Here is a 15,970-nt window from a genome sequence, read left to right on the forward strand (position 1 = left end):
TCCTTTTTTCTTTTTTGCTTTCTTACCTCTGCATTTCTTTTCTTGCATCAGCTCCTAATGCCCACCGTTCATCCCTATGAGCTTCGTTTCCACCTTCTTACCTTCCCATCCCCCAGAGAGATTAGTAGTTACATAATTTATGCTGACATATAAAAAATGTTGTCACTAGGCTTTGAATGTAACAGAAAAATTAATAGGTGCAGGGAGAATTCACACTTTGAGTCAGTGTTTCAGATATCTGCAGACTTAGGAATATAACACTGTATTGGTTAGTGCCCAGTTTACATTTGGAAGGTTATCTTCCCACCCAGGAGTTATAGAAAATTCCTTATAAAAAGAGGGGAAAAAGCTTAGCTTCTACAGCATTTGAGTATGCAAGGTAGGGTACATAAATACATCTAGTGGGTTGAATCTGACACATATGTAATACAGAGGTAACAAGTCTAAGGAATAGATTACTTATCTCTCTACTAGACTGACTGTTCCTCATTCTGTTGTTCATTGTTGTATAGTAAAGACCTTGTACATATACACCTGTTAAAAAAGTAGATCTATTAAAATACTTTTTAAGTGGGAGAATAATGAAATAATGCATGGTAGAGAGAACAAAGGGTATAGGAAGGGATGGAAAGAAGAGCATAGTATGTGTAGCTGGTTTCTTTCAATGCAAGCGTGGGTAGTATAATAAAGCTTTGGGCAAAATCGTGGAGTTTTTACTCCTCATCCAGGTGTAACTCTCAGTAACTTCAGCAAGGAAAGTAGGATTTCCCTAAGTTAAGGCTTGTTGAGTTAATTCAACTGGCATTAATTAATACACAGACACACATATATGCATGCACGTGTGTGTATATATATGTATGTATATGTACAAAATATAGCTTTAAACTAAAGTTTTAGGCTTTGGAGTAGTTGGAAGTAGCAGGTCATAGTATGATATATTTCAGCTTTGTAGAGGTCAAGGGAAAATAGATAATTGGCAAGTATACATTTTGACAAATGTGTGGGTTGTAAGTCTGCAGTTATGTTTGCCCTTCTGACCACAGTTGAGGAGATACAAATGACCACTGTAGTTTTAAGAAAGTAATTTTAAAGACATAATCTCAAAATTTCATAAGCAAGAAAATTGAGTAAAGATTGTCTAATTCATCTTTAACTCTCTTAGATTTACATATAGCAAGGTTCTCAGAAAAAGGTTAATACACATTATGTGTACAGTATGATACACAGGCAAAATACTTTGTTATACTAAAGAGTCCAGTTTTACAATTCTGACTCTGACAGTCATGGCAATGTGAAGACTATATTCCACTCAAAGCAGAAGCTTCGTTATTTTTCTGTTCCTTTGCTCATTTGTTAGCCCAAAATAACACCATTTTAGAATATATTTTTTTGTATTTTATGTCTTTATCGTCTATAAAAAGGAAATATAAAAATGTGTGTTTATATCATAACACCATCTTTGGAAATAATTTTTAAATAGTCTTCGACAACAAGAAGTGTACGGCATTTGCCTTTTTTGGGGGTGGGGGAAAGCAAGAAAACCACAACCTTCTGCTCACTTTGCTTAGCATGCTAAATTTAAGCTTAGTTTCAGTGGATCAAAGAAACAACTCAGAAAATTACAGTTTTGGACTGCTCTACATCTAAAAATTAAAACATCTAACTTACTGAATTCTTTCAGTGTACAGCAATTTCAAATGGTCAAACTTCTCTAAAAAGAGTAACATTGGTTCACCTAGTGGACATCATGATAAAAAGATGTGAATGATGCCATAGTATTAATCTCATAGTGCAATATCATTGTGCAATTCAGTATCAATTTCTCAAATGCTAATAAGTAAGGCTATGATTTAGTCATGGGCAGGGCTGGTGCTTCCATTTAGGTGACCTAGGCGGTCGCCTAGGACGCCAGGAATTGGGGGGGGTGGCATTTTGCCACCCTCGGTGGCAATTCAGCGGCGGGGGGTCCTTCCGCACTCTGGGTCTTCGGCGGCAATTCTGCGGTGGGTACTTCGCTCACTCCGGGACCCGTCGCTGAAGTCCCTCAAAGACCGGGAGCACAGAAGGACCCCCCCGCTGCAGAATTGCCGCTGACTGGGAGAGCGGGAAGGACCCCTGCCTAGGTAGGGCCAGCTCCAACCGGGAGCGTGGGAGGGCGGCAGTGGCTTTGGTGGACCTCCCGCAGGCGTGCCTGCGGAGGGTCCGCTGGTCCCGCGGCTCTGGTGGAGCATCCGCAGGTATGCCTGCGGCAGGTCTACCGGAGCCGCGGGACCAGCGAGCTGCAAAGCGCCCCCCGTGGCATGCCACCGTGCTTGGGGCGGCGAAATGGCTAGAGCCGGCCCTGCGCTAGGGCGCCAAAAATCCTGGCGCCGCTCCTGGTCACGGGTATTCTTCGTAAAAGTTACGGACAGGTCACGGGCAATAAACAAAAATTTACGGTCTGTGACCTGTCTATGACTTGTACAATAAATATCCCTGACCAAATCTTGGGAGGGCTGCTGGAGGAGGGGCACCCGAGGGTGGCTGCTACTGGGAGGGGGACACCCTGGTGGGGCTGCTGCTGGGGGGGTCTGAGGCCAGCTGCGGCACCAGCAGCCAGGGCCCTGGAGCAGCGGCTGCTCTAGCTGTCCTGGGGACTGCTGCTCGGGCAGTCCCCAGAGCCAGTCACACCTATCACTGCTCAGGAGGTCCTGGGGGTCTGACACACCAGCTGCTGCTCAGGCGGTCCCTGGGGCCAGCTGCCCAGGGCCATCCGAGCAGCAGCTGGTGCATCTGGCCTTGAGGCCACCAGAGTGGTGTGGAGGGAGCACCACCCAGCCCCGCTCTGCCTCCAGCTCTCCTCCAACCCCACCCCCAGTTGTGGACACAGCTCTGCTCCTGGCTCCAGCTGTGGCTGTGGCCTCGGCACCTGGCTGTGGCTCCATACCCAGCCTTGTCCCCAGCCCTGACCACAGCCCTGCTGTGGTTCCATCTCAGCCTCAAACCTGCCCCCAGCCACGGCCCTGGCCTCAGCCTCTGGCTCCCAGCCACAGCACCAGCCACAGCCTCACTCCCAGTTGTGCCCTAACTTGGCCCCAGTTCCTAACAGTGGCTCCCAGGGGTGGGGTGGACAGGTAAGGTGAGGGGGGGTGAGGTAAAAAGTTTGGGAACCACTGATTTAGGGATAGAAAGGGTGTTTCTTTGGGTTGGTTTCCCACTACATCAACAAAATATGTCTGTGGGGGTAGCAATAATAATCATGGGTCTAAATGATGGAAAGGACAGAATGTAAATTGATAGCAGGGTGGACAGTAAATTAAAAACTACAAATACCAAGGGATAGTCTACTGTAGGAATCAGATGGAAAAAGTAACTGTACTGCAGCATCCATTTTGACCTTTAATTGAATGTCTGAAAATTTTGGACAAAAATGAAGAGGCGTTCTACATCCTAGTCAGTCAGTTCTGGCCATCTAGTGGGTGGCTTCAGTTATCTTGTTTCCATGGTGAATTAAATTTGCAACAGCTCCTGGGAGATATGTAGGAGGCTGGCAACATTTTTGTCAATTGTGAGATCACTAGTAAAGATCTAACAACACTGACTCATTCCCAGAACTACAGATGTATGGGCTTCTTGGAGTTCCAATTTGGCCCATTGCTAAAGAACACTGTGGCCCATAGCTAACATATTGGAGTTGGCTGAAGTCTTTTTAAAGATAAGGTGCTGCTCGTGTCTGTAGCACATGTGGTGAAGGAACTATAAGACCAGTGAGTCTACAGATATGTTAGCAGCTAGAAGTGCAATGGCAGGGGAGGGGCTGGAGTATTTTCAATAAATGTTAAAGGGAAACTGCCTGTTTATAAACCCTTTTGTTTCTAAAAGAACAAGTGTGTTATTTGTTTTGTTAATACTTTAATAATCTATGTGGTATTCATTTACTCTTTGTCTTAGTTTGGACAGTGAAAGAAAACTAGCTACTTTCACTTTTATTTCTGATCAGATTTACTGTAGCAGATGCTTCACATAGTGTGGCTCGGACAGTGTCGGGGTAGGGCTTCAAAATCTTGTATCGCTTTTTTATTTTGCAGTCTTGAAAATAAGAATACAGAAATTCTCTGTGTGCTTGTTCCAGCTCCACCTCAAGCCTCTGTCATGCATACAACAATGTTGCAAGTACTGAGCTGCTTTTCCTTCCCATATATTTATCTCCTCCTGCCATCACGGCATGTCGTGGCACTGGCATGCCAGTTCCTCTTCTCAGCTACTTGCAGGGTCCCTCTACCCCACAAGTAACAGTGTGATTGTAGCATGGGTAGGCATACCTGTGCTAGCTTTAATCCAGTTAGCACAGGTAACAAGAGTAGTGAAGACATAATGGCATAGATCCTGGTGGAGACTAGTGGCCTGAGTCTGTCCATAGGGTCTCCAGTGGGTTTGTTCTGGGGAGGCTGGCCTGCACTGAAGCCTATGCCACCACATCTTCACTACTATTATCAGCCATGTTAAGTAATGTGGGTAGGCATACCTTACACCTTAATTTGTGGTGTAGATGTACCCTCAGTGCTGTCCATGGTGGTGACCAGCCCATCTGGAGTCCTCAGGAGGAGAGAGCAAGGAGGAGGAAGAGGCAGTAGCCACACACCTCAGGGCCTTGCTGGCAGTCACAGAATTGGGACAGAATGAGGGAATGGAGGTTCAAGGGAGACCAAGCCTATATTCTCCATGTGAGACCCCCTTGATGTCCTGTCCCCCATTCTCTTCCCCACCACCTTGTTGCCCCTTGGATCATGTCTTTTCCTGGACTTGATTCACAGGTCATTTTTTGGTTTCAGTTTGGGTCATTTTTTCCACAACTGGCTACACCATGTAGAATCAGGGGCACTCACAGCTTACTGAAATGAGCCATGGTGACGGTATGCCTCTTAGTATTCTATATGCTCCTGTATTCTAGTGTTTCATTAATAGTTGATCTATATGAATATTGTCCCTTGAACATGTGAATGTAGGGCCTGAGTTCACTTGCTGTGATAAAAGTAGGTAATGAAAATAAATTTGAGAACTACTGCTACTGTCTGTATTACAGAGTAGTACAGACATTTTAAAAATCAGGGAAACATTCCAGTTCATCTTAGGTTTTGAAAACTTTGTTTTTACAGAGTCTAAATTTTTGGGAAGATTTTGAAAGTGTGCTTTTAACTCTACATAATGTTCAAAATATTGCTCATCTGTTAAGGCAGTATATGTTTGGAATTAATACACACACATACACACACTGCATGATGTGCTGTTGCCATTGAAGAAGAAAAAGAAGATTGGGTTATGTGAAAAAGCACTTGTCACACAGGTAAATGGAAAGGGAGATGCAAACAGTATTTCTCTTTAATTCAGAACACCAGAAAAAGCAATCAGCAGGTAGACAGAGAAAACTTTGAAGGAAAAAAACACATAAATAGTGAAGCATGTAAATCTGGAAACTCACTTAATCAGTGACAGATGTTACTGGCTATACTTTGTGAATCATGTTTTCAACCTTCAAAAATAAAGATACCTGATGAGAGAGGGTTATAGTATATAACAAGAATAGAGAATTAGTCCTTATACATTATTAACACATTGTGATGTTTTTATGCTTGTCCTGTTAAAAGCTCTTATTAGAGTTTGATATTTATTTTTATTTCCAGTTAAAGTTTTATTTGTATTCAGTATATTAATTTAATCTTGAATGTTTGAAACATAGATTAGTTTTTAATAATATTAGTTAACTTGCAGTACTCTTCTTTGGAGTTCTGTACTGAAATGTAAATGAATAATTTTGCTTTTGCAATCAGACACACAAAACAATAAACCATCTTAATACTCTGTGAGATTTTGTAAAGACCACAAAGTCTCAGATTATGACACGCTGTTTAAAGTTAATCAGTGCTGGAGAAGAATGGGCTTTTGGGCTATACATTTTAATAACCCCTTCATTTTTTAAATGTGTAGATGGTGGTAATGTTTTGGGGATATTGCTTAAAATAGACTTATTAACCTTTAAGGAAATGTTGGATTTACTGCTGATTGTATAAACTAGTGTAGGCCCAAATCACAGCATGGGGTTATGTGCTGATGCAAGGGCGTGAGGGGATGCAGTCCTGCACTGGCTTCCTGCATCACCAGTAGCATGGTGGGAAGGGACCTAGCTTGGATGTATTCAGTTTCATCACATGACATAATCTTTAATTAAAGATTAATCTTTAACTCCTGGAGACGCTAGGACAATACTGGAGAGTTGGCAACTTTAGGGGATCTGTAGAGCTGCTATGCATCCTCCTTCTGCAGATGGGCAGGATAGTGTGTGGTTAGAATCAGAAGATGGCCATGTTATGTTAATTTTTTAATATAATCAGGAATGGAATGTCTATGGAATATACATCGCAATGGCTGAACAGCAGAGAGCAGCTATTAAATGAGTGAGAGAGAAGGCATGATTCTTATTTTCATATAAGCACTGGTAAATTTTGGGCTGTGAATTCTGCTTTTGACATTTGGGGAAGATAACATTATTTACGACAAAGGAACAGATGTATCCATGTGCTAGTATGGTGATGATGACATGAATTAACAGCTGGGGAACAAATGTTATTTAATTCCATACCACATATGTGCATAAATGCATCTTTTGCCCAAGCAGTGTAATTGGTATTATTTTAAAGCTTTTGAAATATAAATCACAAGAAAAGGAAATTTTGTGTATTTATAGCTTTTTTTAAATAATGCAATATTTGGTGATTGAGGCAGCTAATTCTCAGATGCATTTAGTGGTGCTATTTCAATCCAACAGGTTACTACATAGCCATGATCCGCTAACACCGAAGTGTAGCTCACTGATACTCATCCTTGAACAATTGGAGAATTACTTCCTCATTAAATGGGGTCATAGAAAGCCATACAATAGGCCAGGCACAATGTCCTGAAATTGCATTATGATGGCTATGTTGTGACATATCTGTATTTGTCACAGTGCAGCATCACTATATGTCAGTGGATCTTTATAATGCAAACATTATAACAAAAAATCAGGACATCATGCCATGGTCAGTCTGTGGCACTTTGGGGCTCCTTTTTTTGCAACTTTTGTCTCTGTACTCATTGCTACCCCTGGATGCTAGGATGGGACTATTTCTTCCTTCTCTCCTGCCTCTTTCTAGATGTAATGTGTGCCTGTGAGTGTTCTTTTGTCCCCACTCTCCACTTCCTTTCCTGATTATGGTAGAAAGTCTGCTGGTGTTTTCTCTCTTCCCCTTTTCACCCTCCAAGAAGCTAAATCTGTAAGGATTGTATATGTATGTGATGGATTATGGTCACTAAATGCTCCTCAGGCTTCCTCATTTGTGTCTGAGTGCTCCTTTGACAAAACTTGGCTTGCTATGACTTTGAAAATAAACAGGCAGAATCTGAGCAAAAGACTTAGTCAAAGTTGCAAATAGGATCTTAGCCGTTTTCTCTTGTGATGTGAAGAGACACGTTCTCCTCTCTTTATCTTAGTGCACTGACTGCAATAGTTACTTCAAATACATACAGGTGTAAATAACAGGAGAAGCACGCCCCTCATCAAATAGAAAAATGGAATATGCCATTGTTTTTAGGGAAATAAACTCTGGATAGGGTTATTATAATGGACATTGCAACATAGAGATTGTCCTCTTTCAGAACTAGAGGTTTTACAAGTTTTTATTTTATGACAGTTATAAGACTTTACAAATTGGGATATGAGCATTTGCAATAGAAAACTTCCATTTTTGTTAGGGGCCCTGCACCATGGAACATGCTAGACATATATCTACCTCTTAGAATGTGCACATTTTCTGCGCATTTATGTTGTGCATATCACCAAGGTATCTGTGAACATTCAGCAGATGCAACCAGGTATGGATTAGATATTACCTCCATTGCATTTGCATCCTTACTGTGCTTGTGCAGGAGCAATTAAGAGACGGGAGTAGGTGTTTGGCTAGTGTTTGTTCATCAGGTCTATCAGTGAGGTTGTCTTTGACATAGTCTTCAGTAAAAAGTTCTTTGCTGCATTTGAAAAATAAATGACTTAAGTCATTTGAAAATGGAGGCATGCACGTGTACAGCAAACAGTTAGTTTAGAGTGTTACCTATGAATGGAAAGATAGGTGCACCTACCTAGTGGCATGTTTCACTCTCATTAAAATCATTGGGAAGCTTTCCAGTGACTTCAGTCACAGCTAAATCAGGTCCCAATCACTCAGTTAGAAAGGCTGGTTATGTTGCTTCTTTATGTTGCTCTGGCTGGTCCCCTAAAAGTGTATTTTCATGACATAAATGTTTTACTGCTTGTATTGATTAAAGACCAGATACCATCTTGCAAGCAACATATATCAACACCCAATTGCTGGATCAAATTTGATGACTGTACTGTGTTGATGCCTGGCTACCTGAGCCATTGTCACATCTAGCCCCATTCCTCTGGGCATTGTATCACTGGCTAATGATCTTTCTAGGGCAGAATGATATGCCGGAGTGAACTCTGCTAAAAGAAATCCCTATTTCTTTGCAATAGGAGGTTGGTCTGGAACTGAGATGGAAGGTTATTTTTTAACTCTGCTCCAGCTCCATGAGATTCAAGGCAGTGGTGGGAGATGTTCTTCCCTCCCCTTCCAATGAAACCAAAGAATGGGGATCTTGGTTACTGTGGGCGTGGGGAAGGAGGAGGGAATGTCTTCTCATCTCCTCCTCTGTGTAGTCAGGAGATGGAGGAATAGTAGACTGCCAGTCAGGCAGAAAGAATTATGCTATTTTCAAGAGCAGCCAGAATGAACAGATTGAATATTTGGCTATTCAAATTCCACTGGGAATTATCCAGTTGAATATGTATGGCTGATATTAATGATCTTTGGTAAATTTTATACTCAATTTGCAATTTCCTATTTGAATGACTCAGGAGATTGGGAACAGCATTTATTCACCACTAGGTTAACATTCAGTCTAAGTAAGTAGTGGTCAAAGCTAATGTGAAATGAATTGATGGTCTCAGTCGGTCCCTTAGTACACAGGTCACCACATAACAAATGCCACCATTAAGTAGACTTCTCAGCAAAGAGGCCACAGATTGAATGAGCATGGAGAATGAGCTATTCTTTCATTTTTAGGGACAGTTCCTCCAGGTCAGGGCTAAGGCACATGGGCTGAGTGATGTGGAGAAGTTTGCACAGCTACTGTTTGTTCTTTACCTGTTCTGAGAAAAGAGATTCTATATACAAGCCTGCTCAGCACCTTTCACAGAGATTGCATTAAAAAAATAGAGTTTAAAAATTCAATAGCTGAATTGACAAATATCAGGAGAAAATTAGTCTGCTCTGCATATACTCCACCAGTTATTTAAAAACATAATTCTCAATATAAATAGACCATTTCTGGTGGCTAGAAAAACATACAGGATGTATAAACGCACCACTTGGCAGTTGCACTTTGCTTACCTCCTAAATATTTAATATTTAACAGACTCCCAATTAATATCATTCAACCTGAAAATAAACAAACAAAATGAAAAAAAACCCCAAAATGAACCAAATAAATCCAGCTATTTTAAAGATACTATAGGATGTTAAGGATGAAACTACTGTGTCTATTCAGCATTGGTCCTCAGAAAGCTCTCAGTTTGAAGTACAGCTAATACACTTGATTGTGAAATTAAGTATCTTTGTTTTAATATGATTATGCAGTTAAGTTGCCTGTAAGAGAGAGAGTCCTTCTCTTTTTTGTGTAAATGGAACTTATATGCATATGTGGAGAAGAACTTTCCTTATTTGAGCCAGATGTGCCATTTTGGTGGGTTTTTTTAGTACAGTAACAGTATTTCATAGATTTTAAGATCTCTGGAATTAGAAGTTACCTGCCAGTTTTGTTGATGGTATTTTATAGAGAAAAAAAACTTTGTTCTTTTACATGCTTTGTAATTCTGACATAAACTTTTTTTTTTTTTTTTGGCAAATTGAACAGTTTTGAGTTGAACCATAGTAAGTACTAGTTAAAAGAATAACAGTTTTTTACAGTATTTTGGTGACCTCAACTACGATCTCATGTCAGTGTGGGCACATAGGTTAAAAAAAGCTGCAACACTGATAGTGTTTCTCTGTTTTTAACTACACATGCATTATTTTTGAAGAAAAGTTTGTTTTTAATTAAAAAGTTAAAAATCTATAAAAGGGATCTTAAGAATTTAATATCTGTTGCAGCTCTGTGTAATTGCTAAAATGCATCAGACTCCCTAAATTCACCTTTGCATATGAACTATTTTATTAAAAATTGGTTATCAGAGAGTATGACAACATGGTGTGTTATAAAACTAGGGTATAGATTGTGCGGTACATGCTGTACATATTTAAATAACCCCTGGGTCTCCCAAAGCAAGCCTTTAACAGTCCAGATCTTTCACCATGCATCTGCTACTGGCATGTAGCCACCAACCCACACAGATTTAGTTGAAGTAGATGAGGTTTATTGCACTGAGATGGAGGCTAATAAAATGGAAGGATAGTATTCTCGCTACTAGGATTCTTAAAATGATTTTTTTTAAATAAAGGATTTTTGGGGGGAGGGACAGGGTGTGTATGTGTGTGTGTGCCTATGTGGTTTCTTTAAATTACATACCTTATATGTCCCTCTTGTTTTCCTTTACAGATGGGGTTTATACAGATTAACGAGGACTTCATATTTATTGAGCCACTCAATCACACTTTGGCTGTGACAGGTCATGCACACAGGGTGTACAGACGAAAAAGGTCTACAGAGGAGAAAGTTACTGAAAAGCTAGCTCCTCACAACCATTACTGTGGTGTTGTTACAGGTAATATAACAATCTCACTCAATAGATTTAATACAGAGGACATATTTTTAAAGAGCACAGATAATAATTTTTTAAAACATCAGATCTGATCATTCTTCTAGCTATAACTTTTGGTGGGCTGAGCTGTCAGAAAGTGGAACTATACATTCACTTATGAACATTGCATATTAAATAAACTTCATATTTTAATAACAAAAATGTAAGTGGAAAACTTTGGTCATCTCTTAATTTGTATCCTATTTCTTGTCTCTCTGTGTCATCTGGTTGGTCTCAGGTATTTACTTCATACAGTGGTTGGACTTCAAGAGGTTCTTCCATTTTGAAACCTCATGGTTTGAGATTTGGTTTACTTTGGGGAATACTGCTGGAACCACTTATCTTTCTTTAAATGCAAGCAGCATTTTAAGTGTCACAATTGTATCTATAACAATCTATAATTGTATCTTTTTTGTTTTTATGAACTGAGTTTACATGAATTCTATGAAATAGTCCAAACAGGTCCTCATTACTGGATTTTGTGGTGGAAAAAAGTTACATGATAATTTAGCACACAGTGGTATGTTGTTAATATTTATTAGCAAAAATGTCTTTTCTGAGAGATGACATTCTGTTGAACCTGTCTCTCCACCAACTCTACCTTCTACCAGTGGAAAAAAATTGTGGGAGGCCGAAGTTTGACAGTTCTGTACCCAGATCTGTTGTGCTTTTAGGGTTATGAGAAAGTTGAGTTTATTCAGGAAAGAAACAAAAACAGTGGGATTTTTTTGCATTTATCATTCTCCCACCCTGCCCCCTGAACATCTGTGCCACTTTGAAGTATTAACATGAACAGAACAAATACTTGAAAGATTTTTCATCCTGGAAAGATTAGACTCTAATTTCACAAAAAGAACAGGAGTACTTGTGGCACCTTAGAGACTAACAAAAGGTGCCACAAGTACTCCTGTTCTTTTTGCAGATACAGACTAACACGGCTGCTACTCTGAAACTCTAATTTCAATACGTGAATGAAAACGTAATTATAAAAAGTTAAAAGAGAAATGATTAAGTAGCCCAATGCTCTTATTATGCTTAGGAAAGAATAAGAGAACTATGTTGCTTTCCCCTGCCGTTGCTCTGTCAGTGTTTATCTAAGGAGTGAAGATGTCTGTACCAGTAAGAAGTGTTCACTGAAAGTAGAAACATCTTCTTCGAGGAGTGTCCCTGTGAGTACTCCACTTTAGGTGTCTTGGTGCCCTGTGCTTGTAGTCAGAGATTTGTAGCAGCAGTGCCCCTGTTGGCCATGCATGCACAGCAGCCATCTTGCACTGCTCCAAACAGCTACTTAGTGTGCGCAGCCAACCGCCCCTCAGTTCCTTCTTTACCATCTTTGGCCTGAGTGGGAGTGACAGCAGTGCCCCTGTCTATTTCATAAATCGCTTATATTCCTATCTTTATTTATCCTTTTTGTTGATTTTCTTCTGTTTTCCTGTCCTTATTTACACACTTAAAAAAAGCAAAAGAACCAAAACAAAACTTCATTTTGTTTGTTTCTCCCCCTCCATCCTCTCCTCCCTTATCACTACTGGGTTTCTGCTGATGGTAACTGAACTACGACCGTTTTCTATAGCCCTGAACCTCCTCAGGCATGCCTAATTCCCTGGCTTTAAACGTTGCCTGACTTGCAGGCTATCAATTCCTGTATCGGATGTCACGCTCAGTGCATCCACTGTCTTGGGGAAACCCATGTACCACAGAAGTGTTTCCACTGCAAGAAACTATCTGCCAAGACACTGAAAGACAGGGACCGCCAACTAAAATTTTTAATGATGGAGAAATCCCTCAGACCCAGAGTCCAGGATTCGTCCTGGCCAATAATCTCCAGCAGCAGCTTCAGACAAAGGACTCCACCCAAACCGTGTCTGAGGACCTTGGACCTAAGAAAGTGACCAAATGTTGGTCGCAGTCATCGCCCCCTAAAAAGAAGCGGTCTCCTGGCAAGAAATCTGCCCTGGTACCGACGGCACCGAGAACCTAGGACGAGAGGCTCCGGGAACATCTGGTACCGAGCTGTCCCGAGGAGCCAACGGACCGATGTGGCCAGGCTCTCACTCAGGTGCATGAGCTAAAGCTAAGCTCTCTAGCTCGGCACTGACAGTACCAAAGAACACCTTGGCACCAGCTAGCATAATGGCGTCACCTGCTGCATATACACAGCCTAACACGACCTCAGCACCATTGGAGCTTACTACACTGCCATCCATGGCACTAGACTTCCTGGTACTGCAACCCTTTACCAGACTGGCAGATCTGGCTATCTCCTCCACCCCTCTGTTCAGCACCGATGGCACTCCACTCAGGCCAGGACCGAGCCGAATAGGCACTCCGATTGGATCTGCACCTCCACTATCCAGTGATGAGGACAAAGTGGATGATTCAAGCCTTTACACCCCTTATCGTTCCTCCCCAAAACTGGGACCCTCTCACCAACAACCGCCTATGGAAGGGCACAGCTGGCAGACACTACCATGGATGTCTCTGCCCGTCGTTATGCCATCCAAATGGCCATATTGGAACCCATGTGCAATCTACGGGGCTCAGACATTTAAACCTTCCAACCCACCAGCACCAAGGATCCCCCAGATCCCTTCACCCACAGGTCCACCACCATCACAAGCCCAGGAGAAGAGGGAGAGGAGCTCGAAGAGGTCCCTGAAGGTGATATACTGTCACCCACCCATATTTTGTCCTCATCCCTGGACAAAACAATTATGCCACTGCTGCCCACTACAGGCAACAACTTTAAATCTTTTCAGGACTTATTCAAAAGAGTGGCAGAATCCCTGGACATCTCTCTAGCAGAGCTGCCAGAGACCCAGCACAAACTCACTGACATCTTGCAGGCATACCAATCAACAAAGATAGCTCTGCCCATTAACTCAGCCACAATGGACCCCACAAAGACAATATGGCAGACACCTGCCACTGTCTCACATTCCTGTAAGTGCTCAGACAGAAATACTATGTACCAGTGAAAGGAGTTCTTGTTCACTCATCTGGTCCTAATTCACTGGTCATAGAAGTGGTGCACCAAAGGGGAAAACAAGGACTGGAAAAGGCTTGATCTCTTTGGATGCAAATCTTACTCATTGGCCTTGTTACAATTTCATATAGCAAATTACTCAGCTCTTTTAGCAAAATATATCTACAACTAGTTCAACAAAATGAAATCCTTTATTGATCAACTGCCAGAGGAACCAAAGGAATAATACAAAGCCAACGTTACAGAGGGCTCCTTAATCACCAGAACAGCCCTGCAGGCCTCTCTTGACTCTGCCAACATGGCAGTCCGAGCCATAGCCACGTCCATTGTCGTGCATCGAGCATCATGGTTCCACTTCTCTGGATTCCTTAGGGAAGTACAAGCCACAGTTGTGGACCTGCCCTTTGAGAGCCAAAAATTATTTGCTGAGAGTACAGATGCATCTCTTCATACCTTAAAGGACTCGTGAACAACCCTGAAGACCTTGGGTATTTATGGTCTCCCCAACAAGAAAAAACAGGGCAGATTTTATATGCAAAGATTCTGTCCTACCCTGTACTCCCAGCCCCAGAGACAATATGATCAATGCCACAAGCAAAAACAAGCGAGGCACAGGCAGAACCATTTCAATCTTCAAAATCCTGTCAATCATTTTGAAGTACTGGTCGAGGGCTTGAGACCTCTATCTTCTCCCATGCTGGATTATCAGATGACTTCCAGTCTCTTTGGAGACTGCCTGCTACCACACTACCCAGTCTGGAATGGAACAACATCACTACAGACAAATGGGTACTGGAAATTGTCCAGAAGGGTTACTCTCTCCCATTTATTTCTATTCCCTCTACCCACCCACCTTCCCCATCCCTCTTCAGGGACCCCTCTCACGAGACCCTGTTGCAACTAGGAGCCATGGAAATATTACCACTCCAACACAGGGGAAGAGGGTTCTATTCCTATTATTTTCTCACACAGAAAAAGAATGGTAGATGGAGACCCATATAAGCTTACGCAAACTCAACAAGTTTCTAAGGACAAAGTGCTTCAAAATGGTAACGCTGGCAACCATAATTCTGACATTAGAGAAAGGAGACTGGCTCTCATGAGCTTCATGCTGAGTCTCCGGGGTAGAGAAGAAACCAAGAGACGGTTGGCTGCGCATGGTAAGTAGCCACTCAGAGTGACACAAGATGGCTGCCACACATACATGACCAACTGCAGCACTGCTATTACAAATCTCCGATTACAAGCACAAGGCGCCAAGACACTCAGGGCTGGTCTACACTACGGGATAAAATCGATTTTAGATATGCAATTTCAGCTACGTGAATAACGTAGCTGAAGTCGAATATCTAAAATCGATTTACTCACCCGTCTTCAAAGCGCGGGATCGATGTCCGCGGATCAAAATGTCGATTCCGGAACTCCGTTGGGGTTGGTGGAGTTCCGGAATCGATATAAGCGCGCTCAGGGATCAATATATCCCGTCTAGATTAGACGCGATATATCGATCCCAGAGCAATCGATTTTAACGCGCCGATATGGCGCGTAGTCTAGACATGGCCTCAAAGTGGAGCACCCACAGGAACAACCATCTTTAAGGACCTCAGTTACTGAACAAGGTAAGTAATCCTTCCATTATCTCTGTCCCTGGACAAGATACCCTAGGATGGAAAAATCAAGTTTAGTTTATTCTAACCCTCGTAAGCCCTAGGTTCTGTGCTAGAGCAAATGTCCAGCCATGTGGCTCAAATTGCATAATCAGGCACTTATGATGTATCAGTTTCTGTAATGATCTGCACCACCAGACTAGAAAATTCAGTCACTTAGTTTCGGCTGTCTTTATAATTCATGTGTGTTGAAGCCATAGAAAAGATTTTCAGAAACAATTATGTGCAATCTGTTAGAAAACTCCTAAATTGAAAAGGTTAACAAAACATAAATTATGGATTTTACAGATATTGCCAGAGGCTTCTGTAATATTCCCTTGTTTGTGCATTGCTGCTTTGATCAATCTTTATCTGTTCATCACTATGAATAATTATTTTTTTCAGTACACTGCAGCAATCTAGACCCTCCTTTTATAGCAGGGTGCCTGTCTTCTGCAGCACTCTGGT

General features: G+C 41.8%; 1 protein-coding gene across 1 annotated transcript in view; it reads left to right on the top strand.

Annotated features, from left to right (window-relative positions):
* ADAMTS19 (ADAM metallopeptidase with thrombospondin type 1 motif 19) overlaps positions 1 to 15,970 on the top strand; it is a 249,934-nt gene that overhangs the window by 38,961 nt on the left and 195,003 nt on the right. The window contains exon 3 of the mRNA XM_032795450.2: positions 10,669 to 10,834. Coding sequence (XP_032651341.1) covers positions 10,669 to 10,834 — 166 coding nt within the window. The remainder of the gene's footprint in view (positions 1 to 10,668; positions 10,835 to 15,970) is intronic.

This window comes from Chelonoidis abingdonii, chromosome 6 (genome assembly GCF_003597395.2).
Source record: "Chelonoidis abingdonii isolate Lonesome George chromosome 6, CheloAbing_2.0, whole genome shotgun sequence".
Lineage (NCBI taxonomy): Eukaryota > Metazoa > Chordata > Testudines > Testudinidae > Chelonoidis > Chelonoidis abingdonii.